Source organism: Poromitra crassiceps (genome assembly GCF_964638095.1).
Source record: "Poromitra crassiceps genome assembly, chromosome: 28".
NCBI lineage: Eukaryota > Metazoa > Chordata > Actinopteri > Beryciformes > Melamphaidae > Poromitra > Poromitra crassiceps.
In genome coordinates this window covers 17,490,796-17,510,797 of record NC_139651.1, presented here as the reverse complement: position 1 = coordinate 17,510,797, position 20,002 = coordinate 17,490,796, and the positions used below count along the sequence as shown (strand labels likewise).

The window sequence follows — 20,002 nt, the reverse complement described above, 5'->3', positions numbered from 1 at the left end:
AAGTAGCACGAGACCCCTTCCTGGCTGTTCATTGAGTCACGCATTTTGGTCCTCCACTGACGTCACTCTCTCTCTCTAGAGTATAGAGGGTATACTATGCACAGATCTCACTTTCCCACCTGAACTGTGCACATGTTTAATGCAAAATCAGCTTTTAATAATTCTCAAACATCCAGCTTTGTCTACCCGGTGTTGGCTGTGTATTTATGTAGGTGTGTCTGTCTGTTCTGTACCTGCTGTGATACAGTGGCAGTATATATACACAGTACTACTGTACTGTACTACTACAGTATGTTGGCTGCCAGTATGTTTCTGCACCACTGACTGTGTTTACATGCACGCAATAATCAGATAGCTGAGAATAATCAGATAGCTGGGAATAATCAGATAACTGTCAATAATTTGATCTCCGCGTTTACACGCACTTTAGTAAATGTCAGGATCTCACCTCACATAGAGATTGGGCCGTGCACTGAATAAAACCGATGACTCAGCAGAAAGCTAGGTGTGTTTATGGGATTTCTCTCTCATAAACTGATAACGGCCTTTATCTGATAAAGCATATCTGTTGATGCCGTTTACTTCACCACTTGATCATCCGGTAACTCTAGAACAGTGGTTCTCAAATGGGGGTCCGTGGCACTTTGCCAGGGGGTCCACGAAAAGTTTTCAGGTAAAAAAAAAAAAAGAAATGCTACATGTTACTTATTCCTTCTCAAACTACTTCCTACATGGTGCTAGTCTATCAAAATATCTTGGCTGTCATTGATTGTGTTGCATAGTGGTTTTCTGTACTGTTGACAAATTGTGATATTGTAAGTCGCTTTGGACAAAACAAAAGCGTCTGCTAAATGACGTAATGTTAATGTAATAAAAAAAAAATATATATATACGGTATATATTTTTTATATATATATATTTGTATATATAGTTCAACGAAAATAGTTTATGCTTTAAATCTAAAATGGTTCATGCCATGGATTACATTCTAATAACAAACCTATCAAATTAAAAGTCAAGCATGTTACCGTGGAAACAATTAAGCTGAGCCCAAAATCACAAATCAGAATGAGGGTATTCCCGGTATATTTTCTATCTTGTAAGGGGTCCTTGGCTGAAAAACATTTGAGAACCTCTGCTCTAGAAATCTGATGACACCTGGTGGTTTATTAGTGTGCAATGTGCATGTAAACACACTCATTGTCACACATGTGAATTGTTGGACATTTGCTGGACTTGATGGGTCTTTCTTGTCTGTCCCTGCAGACGGGACAGTGCTGTGATCAAGGAGGAGATCAGGGCCTTCCTGGGGAACAGGCGGATCTCTCAGGCTGTGGTCGCTCAGGTAACAGGTGAGTGTCTCCACGTTCTCAGGTAACAGGTGAGTGTCTCCACTAGGGATGTTCATTTTGAAAAATGTCCAAAATCGAAAATCGGGGAAAATTAACGATCAATTATCGATTATCGATCATATTAATAATATTATTATTATTATTATTTATTTTTTTTACAAAATGAATGCCTATGGCAGAAAATACGAAAGACAACATGTTCTCCTCAATGAACTCTTTATTTCAATGTGTCTCCTCTCCTCTACACTGCTGTCCCCGGCGCATGCCGGTGTGAATTCCCCATGTTTAAAACAGTTTTGTTGGCACAAAGGCCCGTGCCCAGCCAGAAAACTAGAGACTATATGAAGCTCCACCTCACGTTAGTCGGCGGTGCAATGGGGTGGGGCGAGGAGGAACGAATTCCACCCAAACCTAGTCCGCAAAAAAAAAAAAAAAAAAAAAAAATTATAATAACAATAATCGATAAGAATTCCACATGATCGATTCCATTCCTTAACGATCAATTATCGATTTCCGATAACTGATGAACATCCCTAGTCTCCACGTTCTCTGTACTTTACCTGGGCTGGTAAAGCACCACCAGAGAAACACTGCGAGTATAAATAAACTGCTCAGCACCTGGCAACAGAAAACTGGCTGTATATAACCTACCTCAGCAAATTAGACCATCAGCGAGAAGTTTGGCTCTTTTTCTTCTGATTTCCCCCCATTTTCTCCCAAAATGTACGATTTCCCCTGCTGCTCTGGTCGCTGCTCCACCTTCTGCCGATCTGGGGAGAGCCCGTAGACTAGCACCATGCTTCCTCCGACACGTGCGCAGTTGCCAGCCGCTTCTTTTCACCTGACAGCGGGGAGCTTCACCGGCAGGACGTAGCACGTGGGAGGATCACGCTATTCCCACCAGTTCCCTTCGCCCTGACTGACCAGAGGAGGCGCTAGTGCAGCGACCGGGACAGGATACCCTCAATCCGGCTTCCCACCCGCAGCCACAGCCAATGGTGCCTGTATGGACGCCCGACCAAGCCGGAGGTAACAAGGGGGTGCCAACCTGCGACCCTCGTGTTGGTAGGCAGGGAATCTACCGCTACACTACCCGGATGCCAAGATTGGCTATTTCTATAGTTATTCTAAATGCCTGTGCTCGGGTCAAGACAGAGGGGGGGGAGGCTTGGTGAAGACCTGCCCTGGCTGCTACAGCTCAGCACGGTGGAGACAGCGGGAAAACACTACCGCTTTTGTCCAGAGGGGTCGCTCCATGTAGCTGCTTGAAGTTTGATAGAAACGATCACTTGTGTGACCTCGAGATGAGCTCATTGGATGTCTCCTCCTCCTCGTCCTGCAGGGATCAGTCAGAGTCGGATCTCCCACTGGCTCCTGCAGCAGGGGTCGGACCTCAGCGAGCAGAAGAAGCGAGCCTTCTTCCGCTGGTACCAACTGGAGAAGACCAACCCTGGTAACCACCCACTAGCATCCACCACCACCACCACCACCACCTCCTCCTTACTCCTTCATCACATGGTCATCCTCCCCCTCTAATACATCGTCACCACCTCCTCCTCATCATCGTCAACCTTAAAATAAATAAAAAATGTGTAAAATAACACATCCAATTGAACATGAAACGCCTTCATCACCATACGCAGGTGATACGCAGGTGGGTAAGAACAGACTTGGCTGCGTACGTTTGATGAAGCCCACGTAGGATTTTCTTATGTTCTTCTTCTTGCTTTGTGCAAGAACAAAAATAAGATAAAAATCAGAAGACATTCATAGCCTGAGGCCCAGTGTTCACATCATAGCCATAACCCCGCCTTCAACGTGACGGCACAGACTCTGCCTGTAACGTGACTGATAGTACCTAGTCACGTGGAGGCGGGGTTTATCCAAGGCTAGTGTTCACATCCTCCGTGACGACTAGAGATTTGACAGTGATTACCTGCCACAAAGCAGCTCCGGTATGAAGCAATGAACACTTCAAACGAACACAAACAATTCCTTAGTAATCGCTGTCTCACCCAAACCTGATAGGCAGCATGCTCAAATCAAGCAGGGTGCGAATTGCTGGGGGGGGAATTAGTTACTTTACAATATTACTGTATGTGTAGAGTAATTCATTACTTCATTACACTACTTTTGCATTACTTTCACCAAAACAACAGCAGCAGCAGAATGACATCGCTGCTCCGGAACATCCCGAAAAATAATGTCAACCACCTTGAAGTCAGTGTAAACCATCCAAAATTCTAAATGTTATTCATTTCTTTTGTTATTGTCATCTGTAGTGGTTATTTGCATAAAAACAGACAGTTTGATTAGGAAATGATTGTATCTTTTTTAAATATGTGCTTTGATTTAAAAAAAGAATAACTCAATTTGTAACTTGAGTTACTTGACAAAGTAACTGGTATAATATTACTGAAATCCTATAAGTAATACATTATTTTACTGAGTCACTGCTAAAAGTAATATATTACATGTAATATGTTACTTTTGTAATGAGTTACCCACAACGCTGGTGAGAACGGAGTTACACCCTGCGGAAATACGGCAGCCATGTTTGTGAAAAAGGTAGTGCTGCACGATTAATCGAATCGCAATCGCGATGTCAGCACGTGCGATTACATAACTGCAAAAGTGTGCGATTATTTTATTTTTTTCACGTCTTTTTGAGTGTGTGTGTGTGTGTGAGAGCCTCCTCTAAACTAATGTTACACGCGACGCAGCAAACACACGTTTCTCTGCCATCACACTGGGCATCAATACTAGCGGGAGACTTCTCCCATGCACTCCCACAAATAAGTAATGTTATGTGCAGCAAGGTTAATTATCTACCGAGAGGGCGAGAGAGAACATCCATGATCGCTAACAGCAAGCTATGCTAATAACTAGCTAGCCGTTCGTTCAGAAACGCATGTAAACAGCCGTGTGATCAGAGAACGTCAGTAAAATAAGGAGAGAGCTGCAGGTGCTTGTGCAGAACTAGTGCACGATTAAGTGCACAGTGGGGATGACCCGCTGTGATGAAGAATATAACGAGATTAACAAGGTTGATAGCAAAACACTGTCGCAGCTGCCAGCACTGGCAGCATCACCTCCAGGCTAGCTAACTAGCCTGTCACATGACGCCTTCATGGTCCCTCGTTAAAAGTCTGCAGATGCACGTTCTCACCTCTCTCTCTCAAGAAGCGTCACGTGAGTGTGGCGTTTAAGGCCATCTGTCGCTACAAAATAAATAAACGGGGTGTATCATTCATTAGTATTGCTGGACAGACATGTAACTAACTTTGCAACTTTGCTGAGCCATCTTCTATGTGCTGTAACACAGTGCAGTTTCTATTTGACTGGTGTTTCTTTTTTACATGTTTGGGACAGGCAAATGTCTCAAAATGTTTTATTTTTTTGTAAAGATAATTTAATTTCAAATTGTTTTCTTTTTTTACTTTTAACTCATTGAGTGCCATGGACGTCCTTCGACGTCCAATTAAATAGTGACGTAGAGTGCCACGGACGTCCTTCGACGTCCAATGCGTTTTTTGACGGTGGGACGTCGATCAAAGCCTTCCGCAGCTCCTGTACAACTATAGTAGCTATTGGAGGTCTATAACCTATTTTACAGAACCCTTAGGTGGCGACAGTGCTCTCCAGATTACAGAAATGTCAGGAATACACAGCCTGAAATAGCCTTGATGAAAGAGAACCCGCTCATGCTGCAGTCCAGAGAGCCATGTAGATTGTTCTGGCTGCAACTGACGGTGCGTGCGAACACAGTCAATCCGCGCACACAACTGAGTCCTTCTGCCTCTGTCTGTCTGTCAGCATAGTTTCTCCACATGATTAGCCGCTAGAAAAGCAGCAGCGCGACACTGAAAAGCCAAACCTTTCACTGCAATCCGCGTGTGGCTTCTCCATGTTGCGCTGCCTGGGAGGCGGCGCTTCCCAGGCTTCCTAGACGCTTGGTGCGAGGCTGTGTGTTACTAGTGTGGGGAGGAGTTTTCAGCTGAGGGGGGGGAGGGGGGGTGGGGCACGCAGGGCAGGACACAACTACACCACATCACTACATCAGAAAATATTACCGTATCTAGAGTCAGTGAATGTGCTTGAAATTAGGGATGGGCATCGAATTTCGAATTTTCGAATAATCGTTGTTATTATCAAGGTCGACTTTTATTATTGAAATTCGAAATTCGATTTTTTTTTTTTTTTTTTTTTTTTTAGTGAAATGTTGCATTGTCTCCCCTGATTCTAAGTATAGTCAAATCGCTATAAGCATTTTAAGCAAGGTATATGGAAAAATGAATGGCGGATGAAATCCCATGAAGAGGGAGAGGGGGTGACTTTGGCACCCCTTTGGCACTCAGACCTGACCCTACTAAATATTTAATGAACCACAACCACTCATGATTGTCAAAACTGTTTTTTATTTTCGAAAATGTCAATGTAAAAAAATTTAAAAATGTAAAAAAAAAAAAAAAATTTTTTTTTTTTTTTTTTTTACATTTTTTTTTTTTTTTTTCGAAATTCGAATTAAATTCGAATTTGGCCAGCGAATTTCGAATAGTGTTTTTGCTAGAAATGCCCATCCCTACTTGAAATGCTGCATTTCACAAAAGGCTGAATATCTCAGCTTATAATTTGAAATGCCTGAAAACGCTGAAAACAACCTATCTTCTCCGGCTCATAACTAAAGAACGGAAAATGGTATCAATAAACTTTTTTTTGCTGATGATACAATAGAGTCTCCTTGTTCTTTTTGCGTGTTCGGTGTTTACATAGTAATATCACACAATATTCTGTGGGCCTCGAGAAATCACTGAAAACGCTCTGAAAACTCTGGCACTGGGAGCGTCCGTTCTCCAAAAGTGGCTGGCACTCAATGAGTTAATATATTTTAAATTGTAACATATTTCATGTATTTTATGATGATATGTGAAACCGTGGTATTTTTGTCAAAGGTTATCATACCGTCAAAAACTCATGCCGGCACATCCCTAGATACCTCTTGTTTATTATATCGCAATCGCAATAGCAATATTGTCCACCATAATCGCTAATCGCACCTTTTCCCCAAATCGTGCAGCACTAGAAAAAGGTCTAGAACACGGCACGCTGAGCTCAAGCTTAAAGCTGACTCAGCAAATGTCAGAAACCATAGTGACGTCCCAGGAAACAAAGGGTTAAACCATAGTGACGTCCCAGGATACAAAGGGTTAAACCATAGTGACGTCCCAGGATACAAAGGGTTAAACCATAGTGACGTCCCAGGATACAAAGGGTTAAACCATAGTGACGTCCCAGGATACAAAGGGTTACACGTAACGAACATCCCAGGATACAAAGGGCTCCTACGTAACGAGACAAAACCATAGTGACGTCCCAGGATACAAAGGGTTAAACCATAGTGACGTCCCAGGATACAAAGGGTTAAACCATAGTGACGTCCCAGGATACAAAGGGTTAAACCATAGTGACGTCCCAGGAAACAAAGGGTTAAACCATAGTGACGTCCCAGGATACAAAGGGTTAAACCATAGTGACGTCCCAGGATACAAAGGGTTACACGTAACGAACATCCCAGGATACAAAGGGCTCCTACGTAACGAGACAAAACCATAGTGACGTCCCAGGATACAAAGGGTTAAACCATAGTGACGTCCCAGGATACAAAGGGTTAAACCATAGTGACGTCCCAGGATACAAAGGGTTACACGTAACGAGACTAAACCACCAGTTCATCCAGGATACAAAGGGCTCCTACGTAACGAGACAAAACCACCAGTTCATGCACGGGTGTAAAAATGAGTTGTCTCCTGCGTCTTGAATGAAGACACAGAGTTCTCTCGTTGTATTATTTCCTCAGGCAGGTTAGTCCAACGTTCACACGCAATCATTCACTCACAGATCCAAATGTGTCAATGAGTGAGCTAACTCAAGAGGGCAGTACAGTAATAATGATTCACAATGAATAATTAGAATATTAGAATAATCTTAAGAATGATGACATTACATTGAGAGGACACAGGTTACATCCATATTGCCTTCATAAGTCGCTGTGATAAGACGTATTGATGTATGTTTATATGAGATAAAAAAAAAAAAAGCGCAGTGGAATCATTTTGTGCATTTTCTTCCACAAATCATTGAGATTCATAATTATGATCACAATATCTAGTCAAATCATCTGGATTGTGATTTTAGCCATCCATCATTTTGCAGCTCTGCTTTGGCTGTTGGCTCCCGTCCGGTTTCTCGCATAAGTATCATCAAATACTAATAAGTCAACAAGAGTCTATCTAAGGAAGAGACGCCACATTCAGAAGCTTTCATTGCATCTTGAGACGTCCCCTTGTTACAGAAATCAAGGCTTTGAACTGTCTGCGCATAAGAGACTCTCTGTAAAACCCGACTGCATAGAGACACTGCATGAAATAGGCCACGCCCATCACGGGGGAAATCGCTCCCATTCACCAGCGTCATTTTCCTTGAATTAAACATAGCTGTGTTGTGTTGTGAAATGTAAAAAATCGCCAAGTTAAAGTTTGTTTTGTACTCCCGAGCAAAACAAGGAAGCCATTGAGAATTGGCGAGAAGAAAAATGTAGATCTAGCTGTCAGTGAAGTAAGTTGGAGTGTTCATCTTCCGTATATATGATCTTTGTGTGCAACGCATGCTCCTATGCACGCGACATAGGAGAACGCCAGGATTGGGGGTTGGAGTTTTTGGGCGTGGTTTCTGAATGATGACGCGCTCCGTAGTGTCTCTATTGTTTTAAAGTAATTTAGACCAAATGAAAAGCAAAAAAACCCCCCAGTAAAGTAAAGGGGGAGATGCATTAGTGGAATGTCCAGTTAACACATTGACTGCCAGCCGTTTTTTTTTGCTGTAGGTAGCTTCTGCCAAGCCGTTTTTTGAGGATTCTGGCTCATTTTACAAGAGCCGAGGATTATTTTCTGCTTGGAGTTTGTGAACATACAATATCTCAAAAGTACTAATAGAATGTGTACTTTCTCTGTCTAAAAGAGTTAGTTTGTAGAGTTAGTAGTTATGTAAGCATTAGCAATTGAATACAGCATGGTTTTAGCGTCAGAAAAAATATTCAGAGATAAACGGCTTTTTGTGAAATTCGATATAACAGTCACTTTAACCATTCATTTTTGGCATCAGTAAGACCTAAACAATAGTTTTGAACAGTAATTTCCTCCATAACAGCAGGAAACTCTCCTCTGCTCAACTCCTCCCTCCGTGGGCGTTCTTCTTGGCTGCAGCGCCATGTCACAAGAACTTTCCTACCTGTGCAAATGCACTTTCTCATACTCTCGACCTCTCAAATAAATTTCTGAATAGAAATTAAATTACTCTAAATTAGAGCGAAAAAGAAACAAAAAAGAATGGGTTGAAAATCCCATTCTAAAAGCCTTTTATGGCTGTTTCCAATTTGCAAAATAGCCTGCTGCACCACAAGCGTGTCACCAGTCTCACTGCCCCGCTGCCGCTGTGCGGCTGTGCCTGGCTGTGCCTGTCTGCGTGGCCGCTCCCCGAGGAAGCCCGGCTGGACTCGCCCGCCTCCCGGAGCCCTGGCCGAGAGCTCCGATGAAGCCCCTGCGACTCTGGTCATATTTACGCTGCGTGCCTCAAAGTGTGCTCCATCCGCAATCCACTATGCAAGTTTGCAATCCCGCACCGCCAGCAATCAGCGCGGAAACGAAAGCGCCTCCGCCAATCCATTTTCATGAGAATGGAAATGGATCACACTGCTTTTTGCTTGCCTTCCTACTTCCTTGTCGCCACTTAGTGGGTCGGTGGAATGGGTTGTACACGTTGTACACGTCCAATACTTATATAAGAGACGTAAAAGGGTTAGATCAACGTCCCACCGTCAAAAAAAAAAAATCGATTCTGAAAACGTGTTTACACGTCGCTGGCAGTCAACAGCTGGATTCTGAAAACGTGTTTACACGTTGTTGGCAGTGAACGTGTTAAAAAGGTCGAGTTCAAGAGGAGCTGATTTTGTTCACACACACACACACACACACACACACACACACACAAAAGAAGAAGAAGCCACAAACGATCCTTGAATCAAAATCCTCTGACTGATCAATAAACGGCAGGAAGTCATGTTCATACAAGGTTACTGTTTGTCCCTAGATTAGATTGACTTTGAATGATTTGTATGGTGAAAGAAGGTCATTATTCATTATTGCAGCATTAAATCATGATACAACACAGCAAACACAAACAAAACTAATAGAAAAAATAGAATTTAAATAAGAGTGGACTTAAATGAGGAACAATGTATTGAAAACAAATGAAAACCATTGAAAGCAGACCTGGCTGTCTGGTGGGCGTGTCCTCAGGTGCCACGCTAGCCATGCGAGCTGCCCCATTGGCTCTGGAGGACATGATGGACTGGCACCACCAAGCCCCGCCCCCTCTTGGCTCTGCCCCGGGAGGCTTCCGTCTGCGGCGAGGGAGCAGATTCACCTGGAGGAAGGAGTGTCTGGCTGTCATGGAGAGGTGAAGAGGAGGAGGATGAGGAGGAGGAGGAGGAGGAGGAGGAGGTGGTGTTTGGAAATGTACTAAGAGGTATAACCTTTATTAGTGGCCGGGCCAGCGAAGCGGCAGGGCCACTTATTGTATTTGCCTGTATTATTATTCTTCTCCCGGGAAGTTCGACTTCCCAAACTTTGCACAAAGGTCCAGTCCCATGCCAAACGCCTTTGACGCAAATCTGGCGCCAATAGTCCTAACGGTAGCACTACAGCGACTGTCTAAAGTTTCAAAGTTTGAAAATTCATAAAAAATCAGGCATACGTGCTACAGCTTTGCAACTTTCACCGAAATGTGCGCCCAAATGAGGAGAAACCTTTGTACAATGCAACCTATGGCCAATTATGAAGTCTAAAGACCGCAAAACTGCAAAAACTAACAAATTAAACCCTACTCCTCCCACATTTTTTCTTCAAACGACACCAAACTTCAGCATCTGCATCGTTAGACTGTCCTACACAAAAGTTTCAAGCAGATCTTCGATTGGTCAAAAATTGAGCCCACAGTGCATCAAAACGTTGAATTCTGCCCCCATGTATAGCCTAATTGCCTTAATTACCTAGGGCAATTAGGTTGTATTTGTGATGTCATCAGTCACTCAAGCAATTGTGATGCCATCACTGATGTCACTCGAGCAATTGTGATGTCATAGCTCAAAGCCTTGAGACTTGCGCGGCCACGACTCATTGCTGCAGCAGCTATAATTTGGCTTTGTAATTACTGTATTATAACATGTTTTCACAAACCGTGTGTGTGTGTGTGTTGTGTGTGTGTGCGTGCGTGCAGCTACTTTGGTGATAACCAGTACCCTGATGAGGCCAAGAGAGAGGAGATCTCCAATGCCTGCAACGCTGTCATCCAAAAACCAGGTAGGAGAGAAACCAGACCTGCACCATTGTGCCACCATGGTCCTCAATCATCAGGGATGCACAGATATATCTGCTGAAAAGGATCTAAACCTAGTGGGGGTGGTGTTGGCTCATCATGCCAAGAACATGTCATGTTGGTGTGCACATGAAACACACTGGACGAGTCCAGGGCAGTTCAACCATTTCTTTTCAGAGGGAAGTTGATTGATGGATGAGTTTATCTGCACAAAGTATTATTAGAAAAGGAGAGTATTACAGGACTGATAACAAAATAACATAATAATGATAAATTAGGTCAATATGACTGATCAACTTACATCATTAACTGGCATTTCACTCTCAACTTAAACTCAGGATTTTAACTTGGGAATCTAACAAATGAAAGTAAAAAACAGTTTAACTTTACACAGCACATATCAACCGAACAATACACTTGAAGGTGAAAAGTCCATTGTCTGACTCACATTGGCTTCCTCTTTGTTTGCTGGAAATGTTTGGAGGGAATCAGGAGAATCACAGGCCTGAAGGGGCGGAGTTATCTCATATTTTGTGGGTGTGGGCGTGCTCTAGTCAGGAGTGTGGGCGTGCTCTAGTCAGGAGACTTGTGATTTAACATCGGTCGTATATCGGTATTGGACGATATTGGCCTTGTTGACTGCAATCAGCTATCTGCAAAAAAGATGCCGTTCACCGATTGCAGTGGCTGATATTTAGTCAGTTGGGTGACATGATTTGTTGGTTTTTTGTTTCATAATTACATGACGGTATGATTTGAATTTGTGCTCATTCAAAGATAGTGTGATGAAGGGTTCAGAAGACTTTAAAATAGTTCACTTATTTGTTTATAATGACGTTTTCTTTTGTTTCCTCGTCAAGAAAAGGCGTAATAAAAAGCACTTTTCAATAACTCCGCGATGCTTTAGCATCTTTGAGTGTTGTAGTCAAGTCACTCTACCTCGATTCAGAGTCGAGTCTCCAGTCCCCAGTGTTCGAGTCATCAAAGAAGAGTCCGAGCCAAGTCCCCATTACCTGAGTCCAAGTCTGAGCCCAGAGTTACTGAACAACATCATCATAATAATAATAATAATAATAATAATAGTCATTTATTTCGGTCCATTTGTCAGTTTCACATAAATGCACTGCAGTAATAATGTACATTATACCATAAGGGGAGCGAAAAGGTGTCGGCTGAAGCCGTAGCTTATGTATACCTACCATTTTTACATTGCAATACATCAAACACAAAATAAGACGGTTGCAAGAATCAATTAACAACGAAAAACAATATTTACATTAGATCGTAGAAGCATTAAAGATCGTTTCGTATACTTGGTTATACTAAGGTTTTGTATTTATGAAGCGCTCATGAGCGGGAGTCCACATGTCGGTGGAACAGACGTGCCTGCCCTTCCACAAAATGTAATGTCATGGTATTCAATCAAACCTTTATTGGCAGACGCTTGGTCCATAGATGACACATACACAATTACAAAAAGCACATAAGGGCACAATAAAAGAACAAAAGTACATTATAAAAGAGAGTCATACCAGAGTTTCCACATATGTGACTGTTATCTCACAGTGCTTAGCCCAGGATCAGTGAGCAACTTAATGATAACATTCTGAGACACGTTCAATCTACAGATGAACCTGTACCTCAGATTTCTCAGGAGCGCCTGGAAAGTGGCCACCCCCGCCTTACAGAACAGCTCACTAGCACTGCTCCACCTGGGCTTTTTCAGCAAGCTGCGCATGCAGTCATTATAGGCAACCTGAAGTTTATGCAGTTTATGCATGCTTTTATTGATCATATAACTATCAATATCTTAAAATGAACCAAAAAAACAGTCTTTATAAATTAACAAGTCCGAGTCTCCAACTTCCGAGTCCAAATGCATGCGTCGAGAACCATTGTTTTAGTTGGTGTGTGTGTGTGTGTGTGTGTGTGTGTGTGTGTGTGTGTTACAGGAAAGAAGCTGTCTGATTTGGAGAAGGTCACATCTCTCAAAGTCTACAACTGGTTTGCCAACCGCCGCAAAGAGATCAAGAGGCGTGCTAACATAGGTAATATCTACCTCCACACTGATCTGAGATCTGTGTGTGTGATGCTAACATAGGTAATATCTACCTCCACACTGATCTGAGATCTGTGTGTGTGATGCTAACATAGGTAATATCTACCTCCACACTGGAGATCTGTGTGTGTGTGTGTGTGTGTGTGTGTGTGTGTGTGTGTGATGCTAACATAGGTAATATCTACCTCCACACTGGAGATCTGTGTGTGTGTGTGTGTGTGTGTGTGATGCTAACATAGGTAATATCTACCTCCACACTGGAGATCTGTGTGTGTGTGTGTGTGTGTGTGTGTGTGTGTGTGTGTGATGCTAACATAGGTAATATCTACCTCCACACTGATCTGAGATCTGTGTGTGTGATGCTAACATAGGTAATATCTACCTCCACACTGGAGATCTGTGTGTGTGTGTGTGTGTGTGTGTGTGATGCTAACATAGGTAATATCTACCTCCACACTGGAGATCTGTGTGTGTGTGTGTGTGTGTGTGTGTGATGCTAACATAGGTAATATCTACCTCCACACTAGGGTTGTGCGATGTCGGAAATTTATCCATCGTGATTATTTTACAGTGAAACATCGTTTTGCACGATGCCATCTTCATTGGGGTGGGGGTTGGGGGAATAATTAATGATTTATTAAGTCGCTGCGTTGCTGTAATGCGTTCACGTTAACAGGACAGCTGAGCTCTACATGATACCAGCGGCCTTGAATACTGCTCTGTGCTACAGCACAGAGCCACGCGACTGAAGTGGGCATCGGCTGTCACTATAGCAATTTGAACGGCGCAAAACTAACGTTAACGTTACTCACCAACAACGTGTGTGTGTTGAATTTAACTAGCTGGCAGAAAACCGACTGAATTACTGGCTGATATAACGTTAGATTCGCCTGGCTCTGGCTCCTCAAGCAGTACTGCTGTAACAGCTAGCAGTAGCCTAGCTGCTGCTGCTGCTGCTGCTCTATTTCTCTCTCCAGTCTCCTCAACTCTCTCTCATTAGGTTCAAAAGCCCACGTGAATCTAATGTTATATCGGCCAGTAATTCTGTCACTTTTCTGCCAGCTAGTTAAATTCAACACACACACGTTGTTGGTCAGGATCTGACTGTAACGCTAACGTTAGCCTGCGTCGTTCAATATTGCTAGTGTTTCACTTTCACTTTGGAAACAGGCGAGTTAAATTCACAGTTGAAGACTTGTACTCACTTTGGGTTGTAAACAGGAAAGAACGTGAGGTTTCTTCTTTCTCTTAAAAGTTTTCACAACAAAAGAACTGACTTCTCGTGCACGGGGGACGCCCCGGCGACATTAAACAAGCGCACCCAGTGCAGAGAAGCAGTAGAGCGGAGGAGGGGGAGGGGAGGCTTCTCTGAGTCTGAACTGGGTGCGCTCGTTTAATGCCGCCGGCGCGTCCCCCACGCGTCACGGTGAGTGGACTTGGTATGTTTTATTATTAAAACGGCACAAATTTAATTCGAACAGATAATTAATCACGATGATCCGATGTAGAAGGCTCAGAGGTCGATGGGGGGTCGGCCAATCACGATGGTCGATGCCATCGTCCATCGTGCCAACCCTACTCCACACTGGAGGTCTGTGTGTGTGTGATGCTAACATAGGTAATATCTACCTCCACACTGGAGATCTGTGTATGTGTGTGTGTGATGCTAACATAGGTAATATCTACCTCCACACTGGAGATCTGTGTATGTGTGTGTGTGATGCTAACATAGGTAATATCTACCTCCACACTGGAGGTCTGTGTATGTGTGTGTGTGATGCTAACATAGGTAATATCTACCTCCACACTGGAGGTCTGTGTGTGTGTTTGTGAGAGTATATACAGTAGCAGCCAAGTTCTCCTTCATGTATTTATCCCCACTTTAGTACTACAGACAAGTATTTAGTATTTATTGACTGAATACAGTAGAACTAAATTAGTATATTTACAACAACAAAACTCATGTCTGTCAACCAGCAAGTGAACAGACTATTCCTTGTATCTTCCAATGGCTGAACAGAGATAAGAACTCCCCCCCCCTTTGAACGTGGGACTTAATTAGAGAATTAGAATTAGATTGAACATATCACTGCTGTTGGATTCAATCGAAGCAGCTCAAATGTCAGTTTTTCTTCCTTAGATGGAAAGTTTCCACGGCCATTTATGTGTAACCTTTGGAAACGGTTAAATCCCTTTACTGCACAGCTTACAAATACTCTGTTCTGAGTGGCCAGTAAGCCTCTAATCAAATCACTCCACAGTCAAGACATCCACTTTCTGTTAGTTGGTTTCTAATCATGATGCCTTGCTAACCCTAACTATTGTAATGAAACAAAAACACAAACGCTGGTCAAGAGGCGGTTCATTGGGAACAGTCAGTCAGTCACTCACTCAGTCAGTCACTCAGTCAGTCAGTCAGTCACTCAGTCAGTCAGTCAGTCAGTCATGGCACGGAAAGAACGTTTATTTCGGGCTCGCTTGGTGAGATTCCCTCTCGCTTCCCGACGGGGTGGTGTTTCAATCGTGCTGCTTAAATGTTCGCCCCCGCCCACTTGCGCCACTGCTTGGACTACAACGAGTGCACCCACACACACACACACACACACACACACTGCATATATACAGTATACACTTATACATCTATTCTACTATATATATATCTATTATATAACACACTAACACAAATTGAATGGAATAACAATTGCCACAATTTTGCGTCACTCCATCCGTGGCTGTACCCCATCTAGCCACCACCCAGGTATGCCTGCCCCTGCGGTTGCCCCTGCGGTTGCCGGATTTGCCCTTGTTGAAGCTGATATGTTATGGTGAGGTTTGTGTTTTTGAAGAAGCAGCCATCTTGGAGAGCCACGGTATCGAGGTTCAGAGTCCAGGAGGCCAGTCCAACAGCGACGAGGTGGACGGCAACGACTTCCCCGACCAGGTAACGCACACACACACACACACACACACACACACACACACACACACACACACACACACACACACTGGGGCCCTCCTGTAAAGGTGCTAAAACACTACTAGATGCTGACCGATACGTCACCTCACGTCTCCTGTGTCGGGGCCAAAAAGTTGCATTTGAAGACACAGCAAACATGACGGCCGATGGGCAACTATCTACCTTATACAACCCCACGTCAAACAACTATCTACCTCATACAACCCCACGTCAAACAACTATCTACCTCATACAACCCCACGTCAAACAACTATCTACCTCATACAACCCCACGTCAAACTATCTGAACTATTGAGCGAGTCCTTGAACCTCTACCTGCTCGCTCTGTGACATTCCAGTTGAAATCCCGTGAGCGGCCTGCGGGGAGAGTCACATTCCTTCTATGTCTACATCCTGGCCAACACTACTGTTGATGTACCCATGAATATAAATTTGTCATATTCAATATTATTTTTGAATATATATTCAAATATAGAATATTATTTGACAGCCCGAATTCCGACAGTCGATCACCAACATCATCATCAAGCCACCAGTAATAAAGAGGTCGGAGGTCATAGCACCAGACAATATGCAGAGAGAGAGAGAGAGAGAGAGAGAGAGAGAGAGAGAGAGAGAGAGAGAGAGAGAGAGAGAGAGAGAGAGAGAGTGTGTAGAGTGTGTAGTCAGCTGCACTGACTACACACAGGGAACTAACTGACTACACACAGGGAACTAACGAGCTGCACTGACTACACACAGGGAACTAACGAGCTGCACTGACTACACACAGGGAACTAACGAGCTGCACTGACTACACACAGGGAACTAACGAGCTGCACTGACTACACACAGGGAACTAACGAGCTGCACTGACTACACACAGGGAACTAACGAGCTGCACTGACTACACACAGGGAACTAACTGACTACACACAGGGAACTAACGAGCTGCGCTGACTACACACAGGGAACTAACTGACTACACACAGGGAACTAACGAGCTGCGCTGACTACACACAGGGAACTAACTGACTACACACAGGGAACTAACGAGCTGCACTGACTACACACAGGGAACTAACTGACTACACACAGGGAACTAACGAGCTGCACTGACTACACACAGGGAACTAACGAGCTGCGCTGACTACACACAGGGAACTAACTGACTACACACAGGGAACTAACGAGCTGCACTGACTACACACAGGGAACTAACGAGCTGCGCTGACTACACACAGGGAACTAACTGACTACACACAGGGAACTAACGAGCTGCACTGACTACACACAGGGAACTAACTGACTACACACAGGGAACTAACGAGCTGCACTGACTACACACAGGGAACTAACGAGCTGCACTGACTACACACAGGGAACTAACTGACTACACACAGGGAACTAACGAGCTGCACTGACTACACACAGGGAACTAACGAGCTGCACTGACTACACACAGGGAACTAACTGACTACACACAGGGAACTAACGAGCTGCACTGACTACACACAGGGAACTAACGAGCTGCACTGACTACACACAGGGAACTAACTGACTACACACAGGGAACTAACGAGCTGCACTGACTACACACAGGGAACTAACTGACTACACACAGGGAACTAACGAGCTGCACTGACTACACACAGGGAACTAACGAGCTGCACTGACTACACACAGGGAACTAACTGACTACACACAGGGAACTAACGAGCTGCACTGACTACACACAGGGAACTAACGAGCTGCACTGACTACACACAGGGAACTAACTGACTACACACAGGGAACTAACGAGCTGCACTGACTACACACAGGGAACTAACGAGCTGCACTGACTACACACAGGGAACTAACGAGCTGCACTGACTACACACAGGGAACTAACGAGCTGCACTGACTACACAGGACCCACTGATGCTGATACTGTCAGTGGCTTGCTCTATATCTGTATCTATGTTAACTTGTCATTTAGTTGTTGCTGTCTTATGTTTCCAGGTTGATGTGTCAATGTTTGTTTCCAGGTTGACGTGTCGATGTTTGAGAAGAGAGCTGCAGTCAGGCCGTTTGGTTTCAGTCGAGTTGACCTGTCCTCTCCCACCCAGGTACAGCCCAATACTACTTCTTCACCATCTCTACGTTTACTTTACTTTACTTTACTTTACTTTATTGATTTATTGTGACGGGACAATGCACATTAATGGACATGTTCAGAAATACAGAAGCCTCTATATACGAAAACATGTAAATATGCCGGAGTTAGCTAATGCTAATTTACATCCGTAGTCCCCAATAAATATCAAAACAATCACTCATTACAATCATTCAACGCACAAACCGATATACATGTAACGTGTCATCGCAAAAGATACCACAACATTACAGACCAATAGGGGTGTCACGATATTTCGTCGCACGATATATCGCGATATCGAAACGTCAGGATATGCGTATTGTCAGAAAAAAATGATATCATAAAAAAAAAAAAAAAAAATGTTTTTGCTCCTGAATAATAATAGAACAAATTTAGCAGAATCAACACGCATGACTGAGGGGGTAGACTACTACTGGCATGGCAAAACAGCTCAAGGGGTACATAAGATTACGGTACATAAGTTTAGGGACCATTGAGCATGAGTTATTTAAGAAATAGATTGTATACTTTATTTTTCTTTCACCATGCAACAAACATTTAGTTTGTGACAGTGTGACACATTCTATTGCAAGAGAAGCATTATCTTCCATGTTGTTTTATAGTTATTATAATAACAATTTCCAAAAACAGCATTTGTTTTGTATTTTGTGTATTTCAAATGAAAGACTATTTTTCCAGTATTTTCCCAGGGGTCCCTAAAAATTATTTGCTTTTGTTAAAAAGAATATTGTTAAAATATCGTATCGTATCGTTATCGTGAACCCAATATCGTGTATCGTATCGTATCGTGAAATTGGTGTATCGTGACACCCCTACAGACCAAAGATCCAAAGATCTCAGCTGGAGAGATGACTGCAAATGTACAATAGCAGTGTTTTCTTTGTCATTATGTGTTAAAAGATGACTTAAGCAGTTGAGATACCTAATGACATGGAGGCCTCTTAGAGGTGACGACAGCAGTCTGGGCAAACATCTATGGACTTAGCCGGCCTGACATCACCGATTGGTTTGGCATTTTGACTTTTTTTTTTGGTCCTCCAGACAGAGCTGCCTGCTATTGCTCCATGATCGGTGAGCTGCACGGTCACTGGACGGGCGACCTGTCAATCACACCTCAAAGCATCGTCTACTTTATGGTCTGTTTGACTCTAAATGGGACCATCATTGACATAATGAACATCATGCTGTATTGAAGAAGACTTGAAACTAGCGATTGAGACCATCAACTCATTAGGAACGTGTTTTCTGAGGTCATAAAGTCATTCCCCCATTGACTTTTATACATTGACTTGTTTTTGCAGTCGTAGACTGTATGAACGGGTTTATATGAATTTGATACAAATTCACCCCATACAGTTGACATGAACGGTGAAATTGGCTATAGAGACCAAAATGTGTTTTTTTTGTACCCCGCTGAAACTGTAGTTTTCCGCGTCGGCTTCATTTTTCGCACAACATCGCACAACCCTGTTTGAGAGGGAGCCACAAATCTACTAACCCCCCTCCTGTCCTCCGCTCATCTCAGGTTCCCAGCCTCCTCCCCACCTGGTTGGCCGCCCTGGGCAGAGGGGGCATGGCCGGGCAGCGGGCGGGCTCTCTGATTGGCCGCTCCCTGGTGGCGGCGGCGGGACCTCACATGGGCGTGTCCTGGTCTCCCCCCTCCCCCTCCCTGCAGGACGACCCCCACAGCCACGGCTCGCTCTCCGAGCCGCAGGACCCCATCACCTTGGCCGTGGAGATGGCGGCTGTCAATCACAGCATCCTGGCCCTAGCCAATCAGGCAGTGGTGGGCGGGGCAGCAAATGCAATCAAGACGGAGATGCTGGACGACGACTGAGGGGGGAGAGAAGATCTAGGAGATGTAGGAGTTATGAATAGGAACAGGTGTGTTGATATGCAAGCAGAGTTATGAATAGGAACAGGTGTGTTGATATGCAAGCAGATTTGATAGGAATGTAATAAGTGATAAACGTCATGTGTTGTCCACTCCTCAGATACCTCCCAACCCTACCTCCAACCACCAACTTGCTCTTCCACACTGT

General features: G+C 43.8%; 1 protein-coding gene across 1 annotated transcript in view; it reads left to right on the top strand.

Annotated features, from left to right (window-relative positions):
• LOC310799609 (homeobox-containing protein 1-like) overlaps positions 1 to 19,797 on the top strand; it is a gene marked incomplete at its 3' end in the record, with an annotated part of 36,918 nt that extends 17,121 nt beyond the window's left edge. The window contains exons 3-9 of the mRNA XM_083662198.1: positions 1,267 to 1,352; positions 2,695 to 2,805; positions 9,707 to 9,866; positions 10,686 to 10,768; positions 12,737 to 12,832; positions 15,690 to 15,784; positions 19,636 to 19,797. Of these exons, the coding sequence (XP_083518324.1) occupies positions 1,267 to 1,352; positions 2,695 to 2,805; positions 9,707 to 9,866; positions 10,686 to 10,768; positions 12,737 to 12,832; positions 15,690 to 15,784; positions 19,636 to 19,797 (793 nt within the window). The remainder of the gene's footprint in view (positions 1 to 1,266; positions 1,353 to 2,694; positions 2,806 to 9,706; positions 9,867 to 10,685; positions 10,769 to 12,736; positions 12,833 to 15,689; positions 15,785 to 19,635) is intronic.
• Between the last annotated feature and the right edge of the window lie 205 nt (positions 19,798 to 20,002).